The sequence below is a fragment of the Hemiscyllium ocellatum genome, chromosome 38 (assembly GCF_020745735.1).
Source record: "Hemiscyllium ocellatum isolate sHemOce1 chromosome 38, sHemOce1.pat.X.cur, whole genome shotgun sequence".
NCBI classification, from domain to species: Eukaryota; Metazoa; Chordata; class Chondrichthyes; order Orectolobiformes; family Hemiscylliidae; genus Hemiscyllium; species Hemiscyllium ocellatum.
Genome location: NC_083438.1, coordinates 12933064 through 12954102, shown reverse-complemented (window position 1 = coordinate 12954102; position 21039 = coordinate 12933064). Strand labels below are relative to the sequence as shown.

General features: G+C 47.3%; 1 protein-coding gene across 1 annotated transcript in view; it reads right to left on the bottom strand.

Annotated features, from left to right (window-relative positions):
• The window catches only part of LOC132833894 (alpha-2-macroglobulin-like), a 159556-nt gene extending 141624 nt beyond the window's left edge, over positions 1-17932 (bottom strand). Inside the window, exons 1-2 of the mRNA XM_060852554.1 lie at positions 17808-17932; positions 7941-8124 (exon numbers count right to left, since the gene is read on the bottom strand). Of these exons, the coding sequence (XP_060708537.1) occupies positions 7941-8124; positions 17808-17932 (309 nt within the window). The remainder of the gene's footprint in view (positions 1-7940; positions 8125-17807) is intronic.
• Positions 17933-21039: the final 3107 nt, after the last annotated feature.

Genomic DNA, 21039 nt, shown 5'->3' with positions numbered 1-21039 from the left:
ACAAATCACTTTTCTCCATTTACAAGGTCCAATTATCCAACCATTCCGCTCCATCGCCACAGAATCAGTGTGTCTGTGCTCCTAGGCAGTGGATCAGTCACATCAAGACATACCACGGCCAAGTGAGATGAATATCACCATCCCAGGGTGCAGAATATCTTACATGGTTATCAACTGAAGACCCACTTCCCAAGACCTTCACGAAATGGCTCAACTGTCTTCAGATTCATAAAAACATCAGTCACTGTCCAGCTACTATCCTGTGTTAGTGTGAGACTGGGATCAGTGTCAGGCTGCTGTCCTGTGTCAGTGTGAGACGGCGATCAGTGTCAGGCTGCTGTCCTGTGTCAGTGTGAGACACCGATCAGTGTCAGGCAGCTGTCCTGTGTCAGTGTGAAGACTGGAATCAACGACATCCTCTGTCCTGTGTCCATGTGAAACTGGGATCAGTGTCAGGCTGCTGTCCTGTGTCAGTGTGAGACACCGATCAGTGTCAGGCAGCTGTCCTGTGTCAGTGTGAGACACCGATCAGTGTCAGGCAGCTGTCCTGTGTCAGTGTGAGACACCAATCAGTGTCAGGCTGCTGTCCTGTGTCAGTGTGAAGACTGGAATCAATGACATCCTCTGTCCTGTGTCCATGTGAAACTGGGTTCAGTGATAGGCTGCTCTCCTGTATCAGTGTTAAACAGGGATCAGTGTCAGGCTGCGGTCCTGTGTCTGTGTGAAATAGGGGTCAGTGACAGGCTGCTCTCCTGTGTCAGAAGGAACACTGGGATCAGTGACAGACTGCTCTCCTGTGTCAGTGTGATTCTGGGATCAGAGTTAGGCTGCTGTCCTGTGTCAGTGTGAATACTGGAATCAGTATCAGGCAACGATCATGTGTCTGTGCTAACCTGGTATCAGTGTCAGGCTGCTGTCCTGTGTCAGTGTGAAGACTGGGATCTGTGTCAGGCTGCGATTCTGTGTCAGTGTGAAATTGGGATGAGTGACAGGCTACTGTCCTGTACTAGTGTGATACTGGGATCAATAACAGGTTGCTGTCCTGTGTCAGTGTGACGACTGGTATCTGTGTCAGGCTACGGTCCGGTGTCCGTGTGAAACTGGGGTCAGTGACAGGCTGCTGTCCTGTGTCAGTGTGAATACTGGAATCAGTATCAGGCTGCCGTCCTGTGTCAGTGTGAGACGCCGATCAGTGACAGGCTGCTGTCCTCTGTCAGTGTGAAGACTGGAAACAATGACATCCTCTGTCCTTGTGAAACTAGGATCCCTGACAGGCTGCTCTCCTGTATCAGTGAGAGGACTGGAATCTTTGTCAGGCTGCTGACCTGTGTCAGTGTGAAACTGGGGACAGTGACAAGCTGCTGTCCTGTGTCAGTGTGAATACTGGAATCAGTATCAGGCAGAAATTATGTATCTGTGTTAACCTGGGATCAGTGACAGGCTGCTCTCCTGTGTCTGTGTGAAACAGGGATCAGTGTCAGGGTACTGTCCTGTGTTTGTGTGAAACAGGGATCAGTGTCAGGCCGCTGTCCTGCGTCAGTGTGAGACGGCGATCAGTGACAGGCTGCTGTCCTGTGTCAATGTGAAGACTGGGATCAGTGTCAGGCTGCCGTCCTGTGTCAGTGTGAAGACTGGGATCAGTGTCAGGCTGCCGTCCTGTGTCAGTGTGAAGACTGGTATCTGTGTCAGGCTGCAGTCCGGTGTCCGTGTGAAACTGGGGTCAGTGACAGGCTGCTCTCTTGTGTCAGTGTGAATCCTGGAATCATATCAGGCAACGCTCATGTGTCTGTGCTAACCTGGGATCACTGTCAGGCTGCTGTCCTATGTCAGTGTGAACGCCGATCAGTGTCAGGCTGCTGTCCTGTGTCAGTGTGAAGACTGGAATCAATGACATCCTCTGTCCTGTGTCCATATGAAACTGGGTTCAGTGATAGGCTGCTCTCCTGTGTCAGTGTTAAACAGGGATCAGTGTCAGGCTGCGGTCCTGTGTCTATGTGAAATAGGGGTCAGTGACAGGCTGCTCTCCTGTGTCAGAAGGAACACTGGGATCAGTGACAGGCTGCTGTCCTGTGTCAGAAGGAACACTGGGATCAGTGACAGGCTGCTGTCCGGTGTCCGTGTGAAACTGGGGTCAGTGACAGGCTGGTCTCCTGTGTCAGTGTGAATACTGGAATCAGTATCAGGCAACGATCATTTGTCTGTGCTAACCTGGTATCAGTGTCAGGCTACTGTCCTGTGTCAGTGTGAAGACTGGGATCTGTGTCAGGCTGCGATTCTGTGTCAGCGTGAAACTGGGATGAGTGACAGGCTACTGTCCTGTACTAGTGCGATACTGGGATCAATAACAGGTTGCTGTCTATTGTCAGTGTGACGACTGGGATCAGTGTCAGGCTGCTGTCCTGTGTCAGTGTGAAACGACAAAGAATGACAGGCTGCTGTCGTATGTCCGTGTGAGACGACGAAGAGTGACATGTTGCTGTCCTGTGTTAGTCTGAAGACTGGGATCTGTGTCAGGTTGCTGTCCTGTGTCAGTGTTAAGACTCGGGTCAGTGACAGCCTGCTGCTGTGTCAGTGTGATACTGGGATCAATAACAGGTTGCTGTCCTGTGTCTGTGTGAATATGGGACCAGTATCAGGTTGCAATCTTGTGTCTGTGTGAAACTGGGATCAACGTCAGGCTGTGACCCTGTGTCAGTGTGGAGAGTGGGATCAGTGACAGACTGCTCTCCTGTGTCAGTGTGACGACTGGGATCAGTGTCAGGCTGCTGTCCTGTGTCAGTGTGACGACTGGGATCAGTGTCAGGCTGTGACGCTGTGTCAGTGTAAAGACTGGGATCAGTGTCAGGGCAAATGTGAGGACTGCTGATGCTGGAAACCAGAGTTTAAATCAGAGTGGTGCTGGAAAAGCAGGTCAGGCAGCATCTAAGGAGCAGGAAAATCGATGTTTCAGGCAAAAGCCCTTCATCAGGATTAGAGGCTGGTGTCCTATGTCAGTGCGAAGAGTCGGATCAGAGTTAGGTTGCTGTCCTATGTCAGTGTGAAGAATAGGAAAAGTGTCAGGCTGCTGCCCTGTGTCAGTGTGATACTGGGATCAATAACAGGCTGCTGTCCTGTGTCAGTGTAAAGACTTGGATCAATGACAGGCTGCTGTCCTTAGATTAGATTACTTATAGTGTGGAAACAGGCCCTTCAGCCCAACAAGCCCACACTGACCCGCCGAAGCGTAACTCACCCAGACCCATTCCCCTACATTTACCCCTGCACCTAACACTACGGGCAATTTAGCATGGCCAATTCACCTAACCTGCACATTTTTGGACTGTGGGAGGAAACCAGAACACCCGGAGGAAACACACGCAGACACAGGGAGAATGTGCAAACTCCACACAGTCTCCTGAGGTGGGAACTGAATCCGGGTCTCTGGCGCTGTGAGGCAGCAGTGCTAACCACTGTGCCACACTGCTGTCCTGTCAATGTGAAGACTAGTGTCCTGGGACAGTGTGAAGACTGAGATCCGTGACAGGCTGCTGCCCTGATCCTCTGTGGATCCTGTGAGACTGGGATCAGTGTCAGGCTGCTGTCCTGTGTCAGTGTGGAGACTGGGATTAGTGGTGCTGGAAGAGCACAGCAGTTCAGACAGCATCCGAGGAGCAGGAAAATTAACTTTTCAGCAATATAGGCAATAAAGGCAGAGAGCCTGAAGCATGGAGAGATAAGCTGGAGGAGAGTGATGGTGGGGAGAAAGTAGCATAGAGTACAATAAGTGAGTGGTGGAGGGGATGAAGGTGATAGGTCGGGGACAGGGGGAGAGTGGAGTGGATAGGTGGAAAAGAAGATAGACAGGTAGGACAAGTCAGGACAAGTCAGGGGGACAGTGCTGAGCTGGAAGTTTGGAACTGGGGTCAGGTGGGGGAAGGGGAAATGAGGAAACTGTTGAAATCCACATTGATGCCCTGGGGTTGAAGTGTTCCGAGGTAGAAGATGAGGCGTTCTTCCTCCAGGCGTCTGGTGGTGAGGGCCACACCTTCTTAGAATTGCAAAGGACCCATTCTGTACTACATCCTCAGGAGAATTCATACTCTCAACAAACAGTATTTCAACTCCATCTCAAACATCAAAAACTGTAAGTACAACAAACTTTTATCTACCCACCTCCAAAACCAGCGCTCCTCAAACATTCCAGAAGATTCCCCCGGCCTCTGCGTCTGCTCCGACGCCATTAGCCATGCGGCTGGTGCAGCTGCCACCCCCAAGCTGATTGATGATGTCACTTCTGCCCCTATCATGGCCACGACCACAACCACTTCCGCCCCTCACAATTCCTCATGCATCACACGTGACATCACTTCTGCCCATCACATCATCGCTGATGTCACACGCTCAGTGACTTCCAACATCCCGACTGCTGTGTCTACCACCACTTCTGCCCCCACCAACGCTACTCACCTGCATTCTGCTGACACGCCCCCCACAGACCCCACTGTCACCATTCCTGGCCCCCAGAACCCTGAGGGGAACACCACCCCTGCTCATGACTCCACCCCCATGCCCCCCACCATCACACCCACTCCAGTTACTGGTTCTGCCCCCACTCCCAGCTCCACACCCACAACAGATCCCAGCTCCCAGCTCTGCCGAGTTTTCACCATCCCTCCAGACCTTCCCCTGACTGAGGGCGCATGATCAGTCCTCAGCAAAGGACTCACCTTCATCCCCCTCCGTCCACGCATCAATGAATTTAACACACGCCGTGACGTCGAACACTTCTTCCGTCGCCTCCGCCTTTCACAATCAGGATTCCCGCCCACCTTCCGAGGACCCTTCGCCCACCTCCAACACACTGCATCCACCTGGACACCCCGTGCTGGCCTATTACCTGCCCTTGACCTATTCATTTCCAACTGCCGCCGGGACATTAATCGCCTCAACCTGTCTACCCCCCCATCCCCCACTCCAACCTCTCACCCTCACAACGCGCAGCCCTCCAATCCCCCTGCTCCAATCCCGACCTCACCATCAAGCCAGCAGATAAAGGGGGCACAGTGGTACTCTGGGGCACTGACATCTACACCGCTGAAGCCAAACGCCAACTCAAGGACACCTCTTCCTACCGCCCCCTCGACCATGATCCCACCCCCCATCACCAAACCATCATCTCCCAGACCATACAGAACCTCATCACCTCAGGAGATCTCCCACCCACAGCTTCCAACTTCATTGTCCGGGAACCCCGCACTGCCCGGTTCTACCTCCTTCCCAAGATCACAAGCCTGACCACCCTGGCTGACCCATTGTCTCAGCATGCTCCTGCCCCACTGAACTCATCTCTACCTACCTCGACACTGTCCTATCCCTCCTAGTCCAGGAACTCCCCACGTACGTTCAAGACACCACCCACACCCTCCACCTCCTCCAAGACTTCTGTTTCCCTGGCCCCCAACACCGCATCTTCACCACGGATATCCAATCCCTCTACACCTCCATCCGCCATGACCAGGGCCTCCAAGTCCTCCGTTTTTTCCTCTCCCGTCGTCCCCAACAGTACCCTTCCACTGACACTCTCATTCGTTTGGCCGAACTGGTCCTCACCCTTAACAATTTCTCCTTCGAATCCTCCCACTTCCTCCAGACCAAAGGGGTAGCCATGGTCACACGTATGGGCCCCAGCTATGCCTGTCTCTTTATTGACTCACCGGCACCACTCCCCATCTCTTCCTCCGCTACATTGATGACTGCATTGGCGCCACCTCGTGCTCCCGCGAGGAGGTTGAGCAATTCATCAACTTCACCAACACATTCCACCCTGACCTTAAATTTACCTGGACTATCTCAGATACCTTCCTCCCCTTCCTGGACCTCTCCATCTCCATTAATGACAACCGACTTGACACTGACATTTTTTACAAACCCACCGACTCCCACAGCTACCTGGATTACACCTCTTCCCACCCTACCTCTTGCATAAATGCCATCCCATATTCTCAATTCCTCCCTCTCTGCCATATCTGCTCCCAGGAGGACCAGTTCCACCACAGAACACACCAGATGGCCTCCTTCTTTAGAGACCGCAATTTCACTTCCCACGTGGTTAAAGATGCCCTCCAACGCATCTCGTCCACATCCCGCACCTCCGCTCTCAGACCCCACCCCTTCAACCGTAACAAGGACAGAACACCCCAGGTGCTCACCTCCCACCCTACCAACCTTTGCATAAACCAAATCATCCGCCGACATTTCAGTCACCTCCAAAAAGACCCCACCACCAGGGATATATTTCCCTCCCCATCCCTTTCCGCATTCTGCAAAGACCATTCCCTCCGTGACTACCTGGTCAGGTCCACGCCCCCCTACAACCCACCCTCCCATCCTGGCACCTTCACCTGCCACCGCAGGAACTGCAAAACCTGCGCCCAGACCTCCTCCCTCACCTCCATCCAAGGCCCTAAAGGAGCCTTCCACATCCATCAAAGTTTTACCTGCACATCCACTAATATCATTTATTGTATCCGTTGCTCCCGATGCGGTCTCCTCTACATTGGGGAGACTGGACGCCTCCTAGCAGAGCGCTTTAGGGAACATCTCCGTGACACCTACACCAATCAACCACACCGCCCCGCGGCCCAACATTTCAACTCCCCCTCCCACTCTGCCGAGGACATGGAGGTCCTGGGCCTCCTCCACCGCCGCCCCCTCACCACGAGATGCCTGGAGGAAGAACGCCTCATCTTCTGCCTCGGAACACTTCAACCCCAGGGCATCAATGTGGACTTCAACAGTTTCCTCATTTCCACTTCCCCACCTCACCCCAGTTCCAAACTTCCAACTGTCCCCATGACTTGTCCAGACTTGTCCTACCTGTCTATCTTCTTCTTCACCTATCCACTCCACCCTCCCCCTGCCCCCGCCCTATCACCTTCATCCCCTCCCCCACTCACTTATTGTACTCTATGCTACTTTCTCCCCACCCCCACCCCCCTCTAGCTTATCTCTCCACGCTTCAGGCTCTCTGCCTTTATTCCTGATGAAGGGCTTTTGCCCAAAACGTCAATTTTACTGCTCCTAGGATGCTGCCTGAACTGCTGTGCTCTTCCAGCACCACTAATCCAGAATCGGGTTTCCAGCATCTGCAGTCATTGTTTTTACCTACGGACTGGGACCAGTGACAGGCTGCTGTTCTGTGTCAGTTTGAGACTGGGATTAGTGTCAGACTGCTGTCCTGTGTCAGTTTGAGACTGGGATTAGTGTCAGACTGCTGTCCTGTGTCAGTTTGAGACTGGGATCAGTGACAGGCTGTTGTCCTGTGTCAGTTTGAGACTGGGTTCAGTGACAGGCTGCTGTTCTGTGTCAGTTTGAGACTGGGTTCAGTGACAGGCTGCTGTCCTGTGTCAGTATGAGACTGGGATCAGTGACAGGCTGCTGTCCTGTGTCTGTGTGAGACGGCGATCAGTGTCAGTCTGCTGCCATGTGTCAGTGTGAGACGGGGATCAGTGTCAGATCTGATGGTAGTGGTTGTAGGTGTGTAAGGTGCTCTCTCAGGAGACTTTGTGAATTTCTGTGGTGCATCTATCAGATGGTAGATATTGCTGCTGTTGAACTCAGTTTGAGGGGGAGTATGCTTGCGGATACCGTACCGCCCAGCAGGCTGCCTTTCCTAGGATGGTGTCAAGCATCCCGAGTGTTGTTGGAGCTGCAACCATCCAGCAAGTATTGCATCACACTCCTGGCTTGTGCCTTCTCGATCGTGGACAGGGTTTGGGGAGTTGGGAGGTAAGTTATTTGCTGCAGGATTCCTAGTCTATGACCTGTTTTTATAACCACTGTGTTTATGTGACAAATCCAGTTCAGTTTCTGGTCATTGCTCCTGTCCCAACAGCCCCCTGAATCTGCAGAAGCAGGAATGGGAATCAAATACACAAACCACCATGTGGCCCCAGACTTACAGTGAACTGGAAGCAGTTATGTCCTGCACTCCCCAGTAGCTCCTCCTGCAGGAGTATGTTGTTTGTCTGCTCATTCTGAATTGTTAGTTTTTGGGGGACGATGTCATTTCCAGGTGACAGTAGGACGCAAACCTTCTCAAGAGTATTGGTACGAATTTCCGCTGGGATCAGAACCACATAATGCCTGTGAAGAAGGGAGGCTTGGTTTAAACAGAGGAGAAGAATAAAGATATGCAACCTCGCCTTGTTGACTGCCTCAGTCAGTGTGACTCAGTCCCTGCAGTTTCAGCATCATATGCTGTCCCTGCAACATCTGTTGTTGTACACCCTTCGAGATGTACAGCATTGAAAGCCGCCCTTCACCCTTCCAATAGTTAAAAACAAATATGCAATGATTCTTATCATATTTTCCAGCACCTGGTTCATTTGGCCCAGTTGGCATCATGAGGGCACATAAAATAAATCTTAACTGTTAGAAGGGACTCTGCCTCTCCTACCTTGACAGGCAGTGCACTCCAGATTCTCACCACCCTCTGGGTGAAACATTGTTTCTTCATACCTCCTCTAAACCTCCTGCACCTTACCTTAACTCCATGTGCCACCAAGGGGAAATGTTGCTTCCTGTCAATGCTCCACATCGTGTTATACATCCCAATTATTTCCCACTGCAGCCCCGCAAGCCCTACTGCTCTAAATAAAACAACCCCAGTCTGTCCAATCTTTCTCCATCACTGAAACTCTCCAGTTCAGGCACCATCCTGATATCTCTCCTCTGAACCCTCTCCAATGCTATCACATCCCTCCTGTAATGTGGTTTCCAGAACTGCAGCCAATACTCTAGCTGTGACCTAGCCAATGCTTTTACTGTTACAGCATCACCTCTCTGCTCTTAATCCAATTTCTCAACTAGCCATGGGGCGTGCAGGTGAGTCTGGGTGGGACTGTCTTCAGAGGGTTGATCGACTCGGGCCAAATGAATGTACAGAACCTAAGAGCGAAGAGCAGGAGTAGGCCATCTGGCCCTTTGAGCTCACTCTACCATTCAGTAAGATCATGGATGATCTTTCTGTGGTCTCAGCTCCACCTACCCACTCTCTCTCCATAATCCTTAATTCCTATACTGTTCAAAAAATTATCTATATTTGTGTTTAAAACATTCAATGAGCAAGCCTCAATTATTTCATTGGGCTTGGAATCCACAGATTCACAACCTGCTGGGTGAAGATCTTCCTTCTCAATTCAGTCCAAATCTGCTCCTTCTAATTTAGAGGCTATGCCCTCTTGTTCTAGTTTTCCTGCCAGAGGAAACATCTCCGTGTTTCTTGTCCATTCCCTTCATAATTGTGTATGTTTCTATATGATCACCCCTCATTCTTTGAATTCCAATTAATATAATTCCAGTCTACTCAGGCTCTCCTCATAAACCAAACCCTCAAATCTAGAATAAGCCTAGTGAACCTCCTCTGCACCCCCTCTAGTGCCAGCACAAATGGTGACTCATTGCGGTCCCAACACTGATTCCTAAGGCACACCACTAGTCACTGATCACCAACCAGAAAAGCATTTGTTTATCCCCACTCTTTGATTCCTGGTAGTTAAACCATCCTCTATCCATGCTCATACATTACCCATTGTTATCTTAACCAGCAAGCTTTTGTGTGGCACCCTGTTGAATGACTTTTGAACATCTAGATACACCACGTTGTCCACCGCGCTTGCAATGTCTTCATAGAATTCCGGTAAATTAGTTAAGCAAGACCTGCCTTTCATGAATCTGCCCAATGGGAGAATTTCTATCTCGATGTCTTGCAATTTTTTCCTTGAGAATAGATTCAAGCATTTCCCAACTACCGAAATTAAGCTGACCAGTTTATAGTTCCCCATCTTTTAACTACTTTCTGTTTTGAATAGTGGTATCACATTTGCTGTTTTCCAATTTGTTGCAACTTCCCCAGAGTCCAGTGAATTTTGGAAAATTACCACAAGCGCATTTGCTATTTCTCCTGCCATTTCTTTTGGTACCCTGAGATGCATTCCATTGGGGCCTTGTCGACTTACTGACCTTTAGCTCCATTAGCTTGCCCAACATTACCTCTTTCGTGATAATGATTGTTTCCAGGCCCTCACCTACCTTTGCCTCTTTGTCAATTACTGGTATATTATTTGTGTCCTCCACTATGAAGACCAATACTAAGTACCTGTTCAATGCCTCGGTCATTTCCTCATATCCCATTGCTAAATCCTTCATCTCACCCTGATTAGGACATGTTTACCTTAGCCACTCTTTTTTGTTTTATATGTTCAGAGAAACTTTAGCTATCTGTCTTTATATTCTGAGATGGTTTATTGTTACCATCAATCTTACTTTTCTTTATAGCTTTTTTGTGGCTTTCTGTTGACTTTCAAAGTTTTCCCAATCTCTAGTTTTCCACTGGTCTTTGCCACTTTGTATACTTTCTCTTTTAATTTGGTAGCCTCCCTTATTTCCTTAAACACCAAGATTCACCCTTTTCCTACAGTCCTTCCTTTTCATAGAATCCCAATAGTGTGGAAACTGGCCATTTAGCCCAACAAGTCCACACTGACCCTCCAAACAGCATCCCACCCAGATCCACGCCCCTACATTTCTCATGGCTAACCCATCTAGCCTGCACATCCCTGAACTCTTTGAAACATTGCCTTGAAAGTCCTCCACTGTTAGTCAACTGTCCCACCAGTTGTCCTATTGTAGGCTCCTTTGTTTAAGCACAAGATCCTGGTATTGGATTTTATCTTGGCACTTTCCATCTGTATTCTAATTTCAATCAGACTGTGAGCACTCCTTCCAAGAAGATCTCTAACTATGAGATCATTAATGATTGCTTTTGCATTACACGGGACCAGATCTAGGATTGCCTGCTCCCTTGTCAGTTCCATTACATGCTGTTCAAGAAAACTATTGCGAATACGTTCAACGAACTTGTCCTCAAAGCTACCCTGACTGACCTGTTTCAACTAATTAACATGCAGATTAAAATCCCCAAGATAATTGCTGTAACATTTTTACAGGCATTAGTTATTTCTTTGCTTATTGCCTTCTCCAACGTGATGTTATTATTTGGTGGCCTCTCGATTACGCCTATTCTTAGAATTTCTAATTTCTACCTAAATGGGTAGAAATTCCCCATGAAACTTAAATCATCTCCCTGATGTCATCCTTAAATATCAGAGCTATACCACCCTTACCCTCCTTTCTAGCTTTCTGAATCATCTGATACCCCTGGATATTTAACTCCCAGTAATGACCATTCTGCAACCATGTCTCCATAATGGCAACTAAATCATACTCATAATCATAATGGCCTGCTTCCACACTGCATGGATTCTATGATTCTCTGTCATGCCTTCTTCACTACTTTATCCTCCTGTCTTGAGACCTTAAGGTTGGTGCATAAGGTTGGTCTCTCTGATCCTCAGTGCTTTCCACCGTCTGACTGATCGTCACGTGTTCCCATGCTTTGTTTGTCCTGCCTCACAATGATTGATGCCATTTACAGAGGCAGTTGAGATAATTATCTCACAGTGATCATATTGGACACAGAATATATAGAAGAAAACAGCACAGGAACAGGCTCTTTGGCCCATGGTGTTATGCCAAACATGACGCCAAGTTAAACTAATCCCTTCTGCCAGCCCTGGACCATATCTTCCCATTCCTTGCTTATTCATATCATTACCTAACAGCCCCTCAAATGTCCCCATCGTCCCTGCTTCCACCACTATCCAGGCATCTCTGCCTTCCAGGCACCTCTGTGTAAAAAGCTTCCCCCTCACGTCTTTTTTGACATTTCCCCCTCTCACTTTAAATGCATGCCCTCAACTATTAGACATTTCAACTCTGGGAAAAAGATTCTGACTGTCAACCCTATCTGTGCCTCTCATAATTTTTATGAACTTCTAGCAAGTCTCCCCTTGGTTTCTGCTGTTCTAAAGAAAATCCTGGGTGCCCAGCCTCTCCTCATAGCTCATACTGTCTAATCCAGGCAACATTTTGGTAAACCTTTCTGCATCCACTGCAAAGCCTCCATGCATCCCTTCAGTGTGGTGAATAGAACTGAGCACAATACTCAAGTTCAGCCTAATCAAAGTTTTATGAAGCTGCAACATCACTTCCTGACTCTTATACTTAGTGCCTGATCATTAAAGGCATCCACCTTCTTTACCACTCAATCTACTTGTGTGGCCACTTTAAAGGAGCTATGGACAAGGATCCCAAGAACCCTCTATACATCAATGCTACTTATTGTCCTGTATACTTTCATTAACATTTGCTACCCCAAAGTGCAATACCTCACACTTCCATAGAATCCATACAACGTGGAAAAAGGCAACCAGGCCCACCAAGTCCACACCAACCCTCCAAAGAACATCCCACCCAGATTCATCCCCTTGCCCAATAGTCCTCCACCTCCCATGACCAATGCACTCAACCTACACATCCCTGGACACAATGAGCAATTTAGCACGGTCAATTCACCTAACCTATACATCTTGGGCTGTGGGAGTAAACTGGGCCACTCAGAGGAAACCCACGCAGGCATAGAGACAGCCACCCGAGGCTAGATTGAACCTGGGTAACCAGTAAGCCACCATGTAACTCACCTGCTCAGATGAAACTCCATCTGTCATTCCTCCACCCATATAAATCCATAAATTCATATGAAAAAGGAGCAGAACTAGACCATTTGGCTCATTGCATTTGCTCTGTCATTCAATTATGGTTCATACGTTCCTCGCCTTATTTTCCTGCCCTTTCCCAATACTCTTCAACCTTTCCCAAAAACCCTTCAGATTTACCAATTAAAAATCTGTCTAACTCCTCCTTAAATTTACTCACTGTCCCGGCATCTACCAGACTTTGGTATCTGCAACTGATCTATACTTGTCTCCTTTGATAATCTTCTACACTATCCACAATGCCCTCAATCTTTGTGCAATCTCCAAACTTACTAACTCACCATTTATGTTTACATCCAAGTCATTTATAAAAAGCAGAAACTGCTGAGGTTCCACAATGGATTGCTGTGGAACACAGAACTCCAGTCTTCCACTACCATCTTCTGACTTCGACAGGCAAGCTAATTCTGAATCCAAATGGCCAACTCACCATGGATCCCATGCCTCTTAATCTTCTCAATGGACATCAAAGGACCTTGACAAAAGCCATACTAAAATCCATGTAAACAACATCATTTGCTCTACCCTCATCAGTCAGCCTTGCCATGTCCTGAAAGAACTCAATAAAGTTAGCAAGACCCTGCTGAAAGCCATGCTGACAGTCCTTAATTTGGCGTGTGTTTCAAATGTACTTAAATCCTATCCCTATGAAGTCTATCCAATAGATTCCAAATCACTGATGTGAGACTCACCAGTCTGTAATTTCCTGAATTGTCCTAGTTTCCCTTCTTGAACAGAGGAGCAGCATTAGCTACTCGTCAGACCTCAGGGACCTTGCCAGTCGCTAGCAAGGATACAAATATCTCAGTCAAGGCCCCAGCAATCTCCTCTCTTGCCTCACTTAAAAACCTAGGGAAAATACCATCAGGCCCTGGGGACTTATCCACCTTACAGTTCAACTGACCTTATACTGCTTCTTTCTTGATTTCAAAATGCCCTAACAGATTAGCATGCCCCACACTAGTCTCCATATCCTTCACCTCAGTGAATACCAACACATTTAGGATCTCACCCATACCCTCTGCCTCCAAACACAAGTTTCCTCCTTTATCCTGGAGTGCTCCATAAAACCATTGGAGATAGGTGTAGAAATTAAGCCATTCAGCCCATTGAGTCTCCCCCACCATTCAATCACGACTGACGTGTTTCTCAACCACATTTTCCCTTTTTCTCCCCTTAACCTTTGATCCCCTTAATACTCGAGAACCTGTCTATTAAATATAGAACATAGAACATAGAACAATACAGCACAGAACAGGCCCTTCGGCCCACGATGTTGTGCCGAACATCTATCCTAGATTAAGCACCCATCCATGTACCTATCCAATTGCCGCGTAAAGGTCGTCAACGATTCTGACTCTACCACTCCCACGGGCACCACTCTCTGGGTAAAGAACCCACCCCTGACATCTCCCCTATACCTTCCACCCTTCACCTTAAGTTTATATCCCCTTGTAATACTCTGTTGTACCCGGGGAAAAAGTTTCTGACTGTCTACTCTATCTATTCCACTGATCATCTTATAAACCTCTATCAAGTCACCCCTCATCCTTCGCCGTTCCAACGAGAAAAGGCCGAGAACTCTCAACCTGTCCTCGTACGACCTATTCTCCATTCCAGGCAACATCCTGGTAAATCTTCTCTGCACCCTCTCCAAAGCTTCCACATCTTTCCTAAAGTGAGGCGACCAGAACTGCACACAGTACTCCAAATGTGGCCTAACCAAAGTCCTGTACAGCTGCAACATCACCTCACGACTCTTGAATTCAATCCCTCTGCTAATGAACGCTAATACACCATAGGCCTTCTTACAAGCTCTATCCACCTGAGTGGCAACTTTCAAAGATCTATGTACATAGACCCCAAGATCCCTCTGTTCCTCCACCTGACTAAGAACTTTACCGTTAACCCTGTATTCCGCATTCTTATTTGTTCTTCCAAAATGGACAACCTCACACTTGGCAGGGTTGAACTCCATCTGCCACTCCTCAGCCCAGCTCTGCATCATATCTAAGTCCCTTTGCAGCTGTCAACAGCCCTCCTCACTGTCCACAACTCCACCAATCTTCGTATCATCTGCAAATTTACTGACCCACCCTTCGACTCCCTCATCCAAGTCATTAATAAAAATTCCAAACAGCAGAGGACCCAGAACTGATCCCTGCGGAACTCCACTTGTAACTGGGCTCCAGGCTGAATATTTACCATCTACCACCACTCTCTGACTTCGACCGGTTAGCCAGTTTTCAATCCAATTGGCCAAGTTCCCCTCTATCCCATTGCTCCTGACTTTCCGCATAAGCCTACCATGGGGAACCTTATCAAATGCCTTACTGAAATCCATGTACACTACATCCACTGCTCTACCCTCATCCACATGCTTGGTTACCTCCTCAAAGAATTCAATAAGACTTGTAAGGCAAGACCTACCCTTCACAAATCCGTGCTGGCTGTCCCTAATCAAGCAGTGTCTTTCCAGATACTCATAAATCCTATCCCTCAGTACCCTTTCCATTACTTTGCCTACCACAGAAGTAAGACTAACTGGCCTGTAATTCCTGGGGTTATCCCTATTCCCTTTTTTGAACAGGAGCACAACATTCGCTACTCTCCAGTCCCCTGGTACCACCCCCGTTGACAGTGAAGACGAAAAGATCATTGCCAACGGTACTGCAATTTCCTCTCTTGCTTCCCACATAATCCTAGGATATATCCCGACAGGCCCGGGGGACTTGTCTATCCTCAAGTTGTTCAAAATGTCCAACACATCTTCCTTCCTAACAAGTATCTCTTCTAGCTTACCAGTCCGTTTCACACTCTCCTCTTCAACAATACGGTCCCTCTCGTTCGTAAATACTGAAGAAAAGTATTTGTTCAAGACCTCTCCTATCTCTTCCGACTCAATACATAATCTCCCACTACTGTCCTTGATCGGACCTACCCTCGTTCTCGTCATTCTCATGTTTCTCACATACCCATAAAATGCCTTGGGGTTATCCTTGATCCTATCCACCAAGGATTTTTCATGCCCTCTCTTAGCTCTCCTAATCCCTTTTTTTCAGGTCCCTTCTGGCCATCCTGTATCCCTCCACTGCTCTGTCTGAACCCTGTTTCCTCAACCTTATATAAGCCTCCTTCTTCCTCTTTACTAGACATTCAACCTCCCTAGTCAACCAAGGCTCCCTCACATGACCATTTCTTTCCTGCCTGATAGGTACATACATATCAAGGACGCGTCGTATCTGCTCCTTGAAAAAGTTCCACATTTCCACCACATCCTTCCCTGACAGCCTATGCTTCCATCTTACGCTCCTCAAATCCTGTCTTACAGCATCGTAATTTCCCTTCCCCCAATTGTAAAATCTACCCTGTTGTGCGCACCTATCTCTCTCCATAACCAAGGTGAAAGTCACAGAATTGTGGTCACCATCACCAAAATGTTCACCCACTAACAATCCCATCACTTGTCCCGGCTCATTACCGAGTACCAAATCCAATATGGCCTCCCCTCTGGTTGGACAATCTACATACTGAGTTAGAAAAGCTTCCTGGACACACTGCACAAACACCGCCCCATCCAATCTACTTGATCTAAAGAGCTTCCAATCAATATTTGGGAAGTTGAAGTCGCCCATGACTACAACCCTGTGGCTTCTGCACCTTTCCAAAACCTGTTTCCCAATCTGTTCCTCCGCATCTCTGCTGCTATTGGGGGGCCTTTAGTAAACACCCAACAAGATGACTGCTCCTTTCCTATTTCTGACTTCAGCCCATACTACCTCCAAAGGCAGATCCCCCTCAAAATTCCTTTCTGCAGCCGTTATACCATTTCTAATTAGCAATGCCACCCCCCCTCCTTTTTTACCACCCTCCCTAATCTTACTGAAACATCTGTAACCAGGAACCTCCAACAACCATTCCTGTCCCTCATCTATCCACGTTTCCGTGATGGCCACAACATCGTAGTCCCAGGTACCGATCCACGCCTTAAGTTCACCCACCTTATTTCTGATACTTCTTGCGTTGAAGTATACGCACTTGAGCCCATCTCTGTGTCCGCAAGTATTCCCTGTCAGTGCTACCTTCTCCACAGCCTCCCTACATTCTTGGACATCCTGAAACACAGCTAGCTTACTTGCTGGACTACAAGTCCGGATCCCATCCCCCTGCCAAATTAATTTAAACCCCCCCGAAGAGTGCTAGCAAACCTACCCCCCAGGCTATTGGTGCCCTTCTGGTTCATATACACAATGACCCGGTGTCTACAGCCTTCTGTGACAATAAATTCCATAGATTCACCACTCTCTCATTGAAGAAGTTTCTCTATATCTGTGTTCTAAAACTCTAAGGCTATATCGTCAGGTCCTAGTCTTTCCTACCAAAGGAAATATCTTCCCAACATCTACTCTGTCCAGGCCATTCAGTATTCTGTATGTTTTAATTAGATTCCCCCCTTATCCTTCTCAACCCCATCAAGTATAGACCTAGAGTCCTGGGACCATTCTCGTGAACCTCCTCTCAACATGATCCAAGGCCAGTACATCTTTTCTGAGGCCAAAACTGCACACAATACTCCAAATGTGGTCAGACCAGAGCATGTTACAGCCTCAGAAGTACATCCCTGCTTTTATATTCAAATCCTCTCAAAATAAATGCCATCACTGTATTTGCTTTCCTATCTATTGATTCGACTTGCAAGTTTACCTTGAGAGAATCCTGGACTAGAATAGTCAAGTCTCTTCGCACTTAAGACTTCTGAATTTTCTCCCCATTTAGAAAATAATCCATGCCTTCTGTGCGGCACCTTGTCAAAGGCCTTTTGAAGTCCAGGTAGATAATAACCAATGGCTCTCCTTGGTCTAACTTGCTCGTTATTCCTCAAAGAATTCTAGCAGATTTGTCAGGCATGACCTACTCTTGATGAAACCATGCTGACTTTGCCTTATTTTGCCATACACATCCAAATATTCAGAGATCTCATCCTTCATAGTGGATTCCAGGATCTTATCCAAGGCTGAGGTTAGGCTAATCAATCTGTAATTTTCCGTCTTTTGCCTTACTCCCTTCTTAAACAGGAATGTTACTTTAGCAACTTTCCAGTCAAGTGGGACCCTCCCTGATCTTAACAATTCCTGAAAGATTACCACTAACGCCTCCACTATCACTTCAACTGTTTCCCTTAGAACCCCATTGTGCAGAACATCTGGTCCATGTGGTTTATCCACCTTCGGATCATTCAGTTTTTCTGGCATCTTATCCTTGGTGATGGCCACCATAGTCAGTTCTCCCCGATCCCGACCACGATCCCCCCCCCGCCAACTTCCCCTCTCCACCCCCAACCCCCACCACCTTGAATTTTTGTATTATTACTCATGTGGAGACTAGCATGGAATAATTATTCAATTCCTCAGCCATTTTCTTGTTCCCCACTGCTAACTCTGCAGCGTCATTTTCCAAAGGCTCAATGTCCACTTTTGCCTCTCTTTTGCCCTTCATATAGCTAAAGACTCTTACAGTCTTCCTTTATATTACTGGCTAGCGTACCCTCATATTTAATCTCTTCCTTCCTTATTTCTTTTTGTTTTTGTTGCCCTCTGTTGATTTTTGTAAGCTTCCCAATCCTCTGGTTCCCACTGCCTTCGCTATTTTCTATGCTTTCTCTTTTGATTTCATGCTATCCCCAACTTCCCTAGTCAGCCATGGTCCTCATCCTCCCTGTACCATGCTTCTTTTTCCTCAGGATGAATCCCTGCTATGTCTCCTAATTTACCCCAGAATCTCCTGCCTTTGCTGTTCCAAGTCTTTCTTGCTGGGCTCCCCTCCCAGTCAATCCTGCCCTGCTCCTACCTTATGCCTCGGTAGTTGCCTTTATTCAGCTGTAATATCGTTACCTCTGATTCTATCTTCTCCCTCTCAAATTGCAGACTAAATTCAATCATAGTATAATCATTCTCTCGTAAGGATTCCTTCACTGTAACCTCCTTTATCAAGTCTGCTCCATTGCACAACACTCAATCCAATATTGCCTGTTCCCTACTGGGCTCCACCACAAGCTGCTTCAAAAAGCAATCTCTCAGACATTCCAGTAATTCCTTCTCTTGCAATCCACTACTTACCTGATTTGCCCAGTCCACCTGCATATTGATCACTGTAACTTTGCCTATCCTACACATCGTATTCCTTGTTATCCTCTTGATTTTAACGCTTCTAGAAAATGATTTAGGATTCTCTTTAACCCTACTCGCTAAGGACATTTCATGGCTCCTCCTAGCTTTCCTAATTTCCTGCTTGAGTTCTTTCCTACTTTCTTGACATCCCTCATGGTCCCTGTTTGATAGTAGCTTTCTAAATCTTATGTGTGCTTCCTTTTTCTTTATAACTAAATTCACATCGACTAAATCTGACCCTCGTCAGCCAAGTGTCCCACGGCTTGCCATCCTTCTCCTTCCTCCTTGCTGAAGATTACTGCTCCTCAACTCTGATCAATAGGCATTTAGACAACAATAACAGCTTGCTCAATAACAGCTACTCCTAATTAACTCTTCCCAGCTCCTGTCCAATACTGACATAATTTGTCCTCCCCAAATTTAGTATCTTCCCACAAGGTCCTGACTTATCCTTATTCATAGCTACCTATTGATCGAGGGATTTGTGGCTGTCAGTCAGGAGAGGCTTGTGAAATCTGATGATTCTGCCCTTGTGTATCCTCCTGTCAATATGAGAGTCAGAGTCCTTTCAGAGTAAATACTCTCCCCCTCCCTTCAAGGTGGAGGCCTGTGTTTTTGAGAGTGGACAAGGGAAAAGGTCATTTCAAACAACAAAGGAACCAGCATTGTGAAACTGAGAACTGAGAGACACTCAGGGTTTTACCCAGCCCACCATGAGCCTTACAAAATCTATTCCCACTCTGCTCTCTCCAGAGTATATAATATCCTACCGTTCTAATCCCATTCTCTCCCTCACTCCCTGTATACTTTAATATCCTACCCAGTCCAACACCCTTCCCCCCCCCCATACTCTCCGTACATTTAAATATCATCTAATCCCTCCCACTACCCTCTAATATCTACTTTATTCCTTGCACCCATTAATATCTCACCCATCAAGTCCCAACCTCCTCCTCATTCCTCACATGCTTTAATATCTTGTCCAAATTAATTATATTCTCTTCACTTACTGTAGATTTTAAAATACCAACCAGGCTATTCCAATTCCTTGTTACTCACAGCTCCCATTTATATCCTAAAATATCTGATACGCCTCTCCCCCACATTTTCAATGAGTTCAATGCTTTTGGCCCCGTGACACTGAAGGAACAGCAATACATTTGCAAGTCAGAATGGTAAGTGGTTAGGAGGGGAACTTGTTCCCATATATCAGCTACATTTCTCTTCCTGGATGGAAGTAGTCATGGCACTGAGAGGTGCTATGTAAAGAAGTCTTTGTGAATTTCGGCAGTGCATCACTTCAATGGCATAGGGTCCAGATTCAGTGGAGAACAGACAGCTCTACTCAAAATATCCACCCCTTGGTACTGATCCTCTGACAGTGCAGCACTCCCTTGGTACTGACCCTCCGACAGTGCGGCACTCCCTCAGTACTGACACTGCCACTGTGCGGCACTCTCTCATCAATCCTACCACAGACTAACCTCTCTCTCTCTTCACCTTCCCCTCACTACCACTCTCCCTCACTCCAGTTCAGTTTCACCATCTTTTCAGCCTCTCCACACTGCCCTAAATATTTCTCTTTCTTTCCCTTGTTTTAAGTTTGGTCTCTCATCCAATACTCACAGTCCAGCTTGCACTTCTCTGAGCAGTAGACAGAGGAAAATTGATCGAGGGAGCATCTTTCTGCTCTCTGTCTCGCAATCACCAGAAAAATGAGATTCTGACCTGCTTACAACAGCTATATCAACTCAAGAAGGTCACTGACTGGTGTTTCAACATCAGCTCTGAGGCATTCTGTAAACAGAAATAAGTGCAGTGTATTTACAGAGTGCAACCTCAGCTAACTTCATCAAATAGCAAGCAGAGAATCAGTGTGAGACAGAGATAGAGAGGCAGAGAGAATAACAATTAGATTGCAGTGTAAGCATTGCTTTCTACATGGTCTGTCCTGTAACTGACCCAGGACTGATTAATTGGAATCATGAACAGGGAACTTTCCTTTCATTTCAAAAGTTTAGAGGATGCTTTACTCTGTAACTAATCCTGTGCCATATCTGTTCTGGGAATGTTTGATGGGGACAGCAGTAAGAGAGCTTTATTGTGTAACTGGTCCCACTTTTATACTAGCCCACTTGCCAATGTACCTGTGTTTGTGTATGATAAGAAGTTGTAGTAAATGTTGATGGGGTCCTAAAGGACATCGGTCTGCAGCA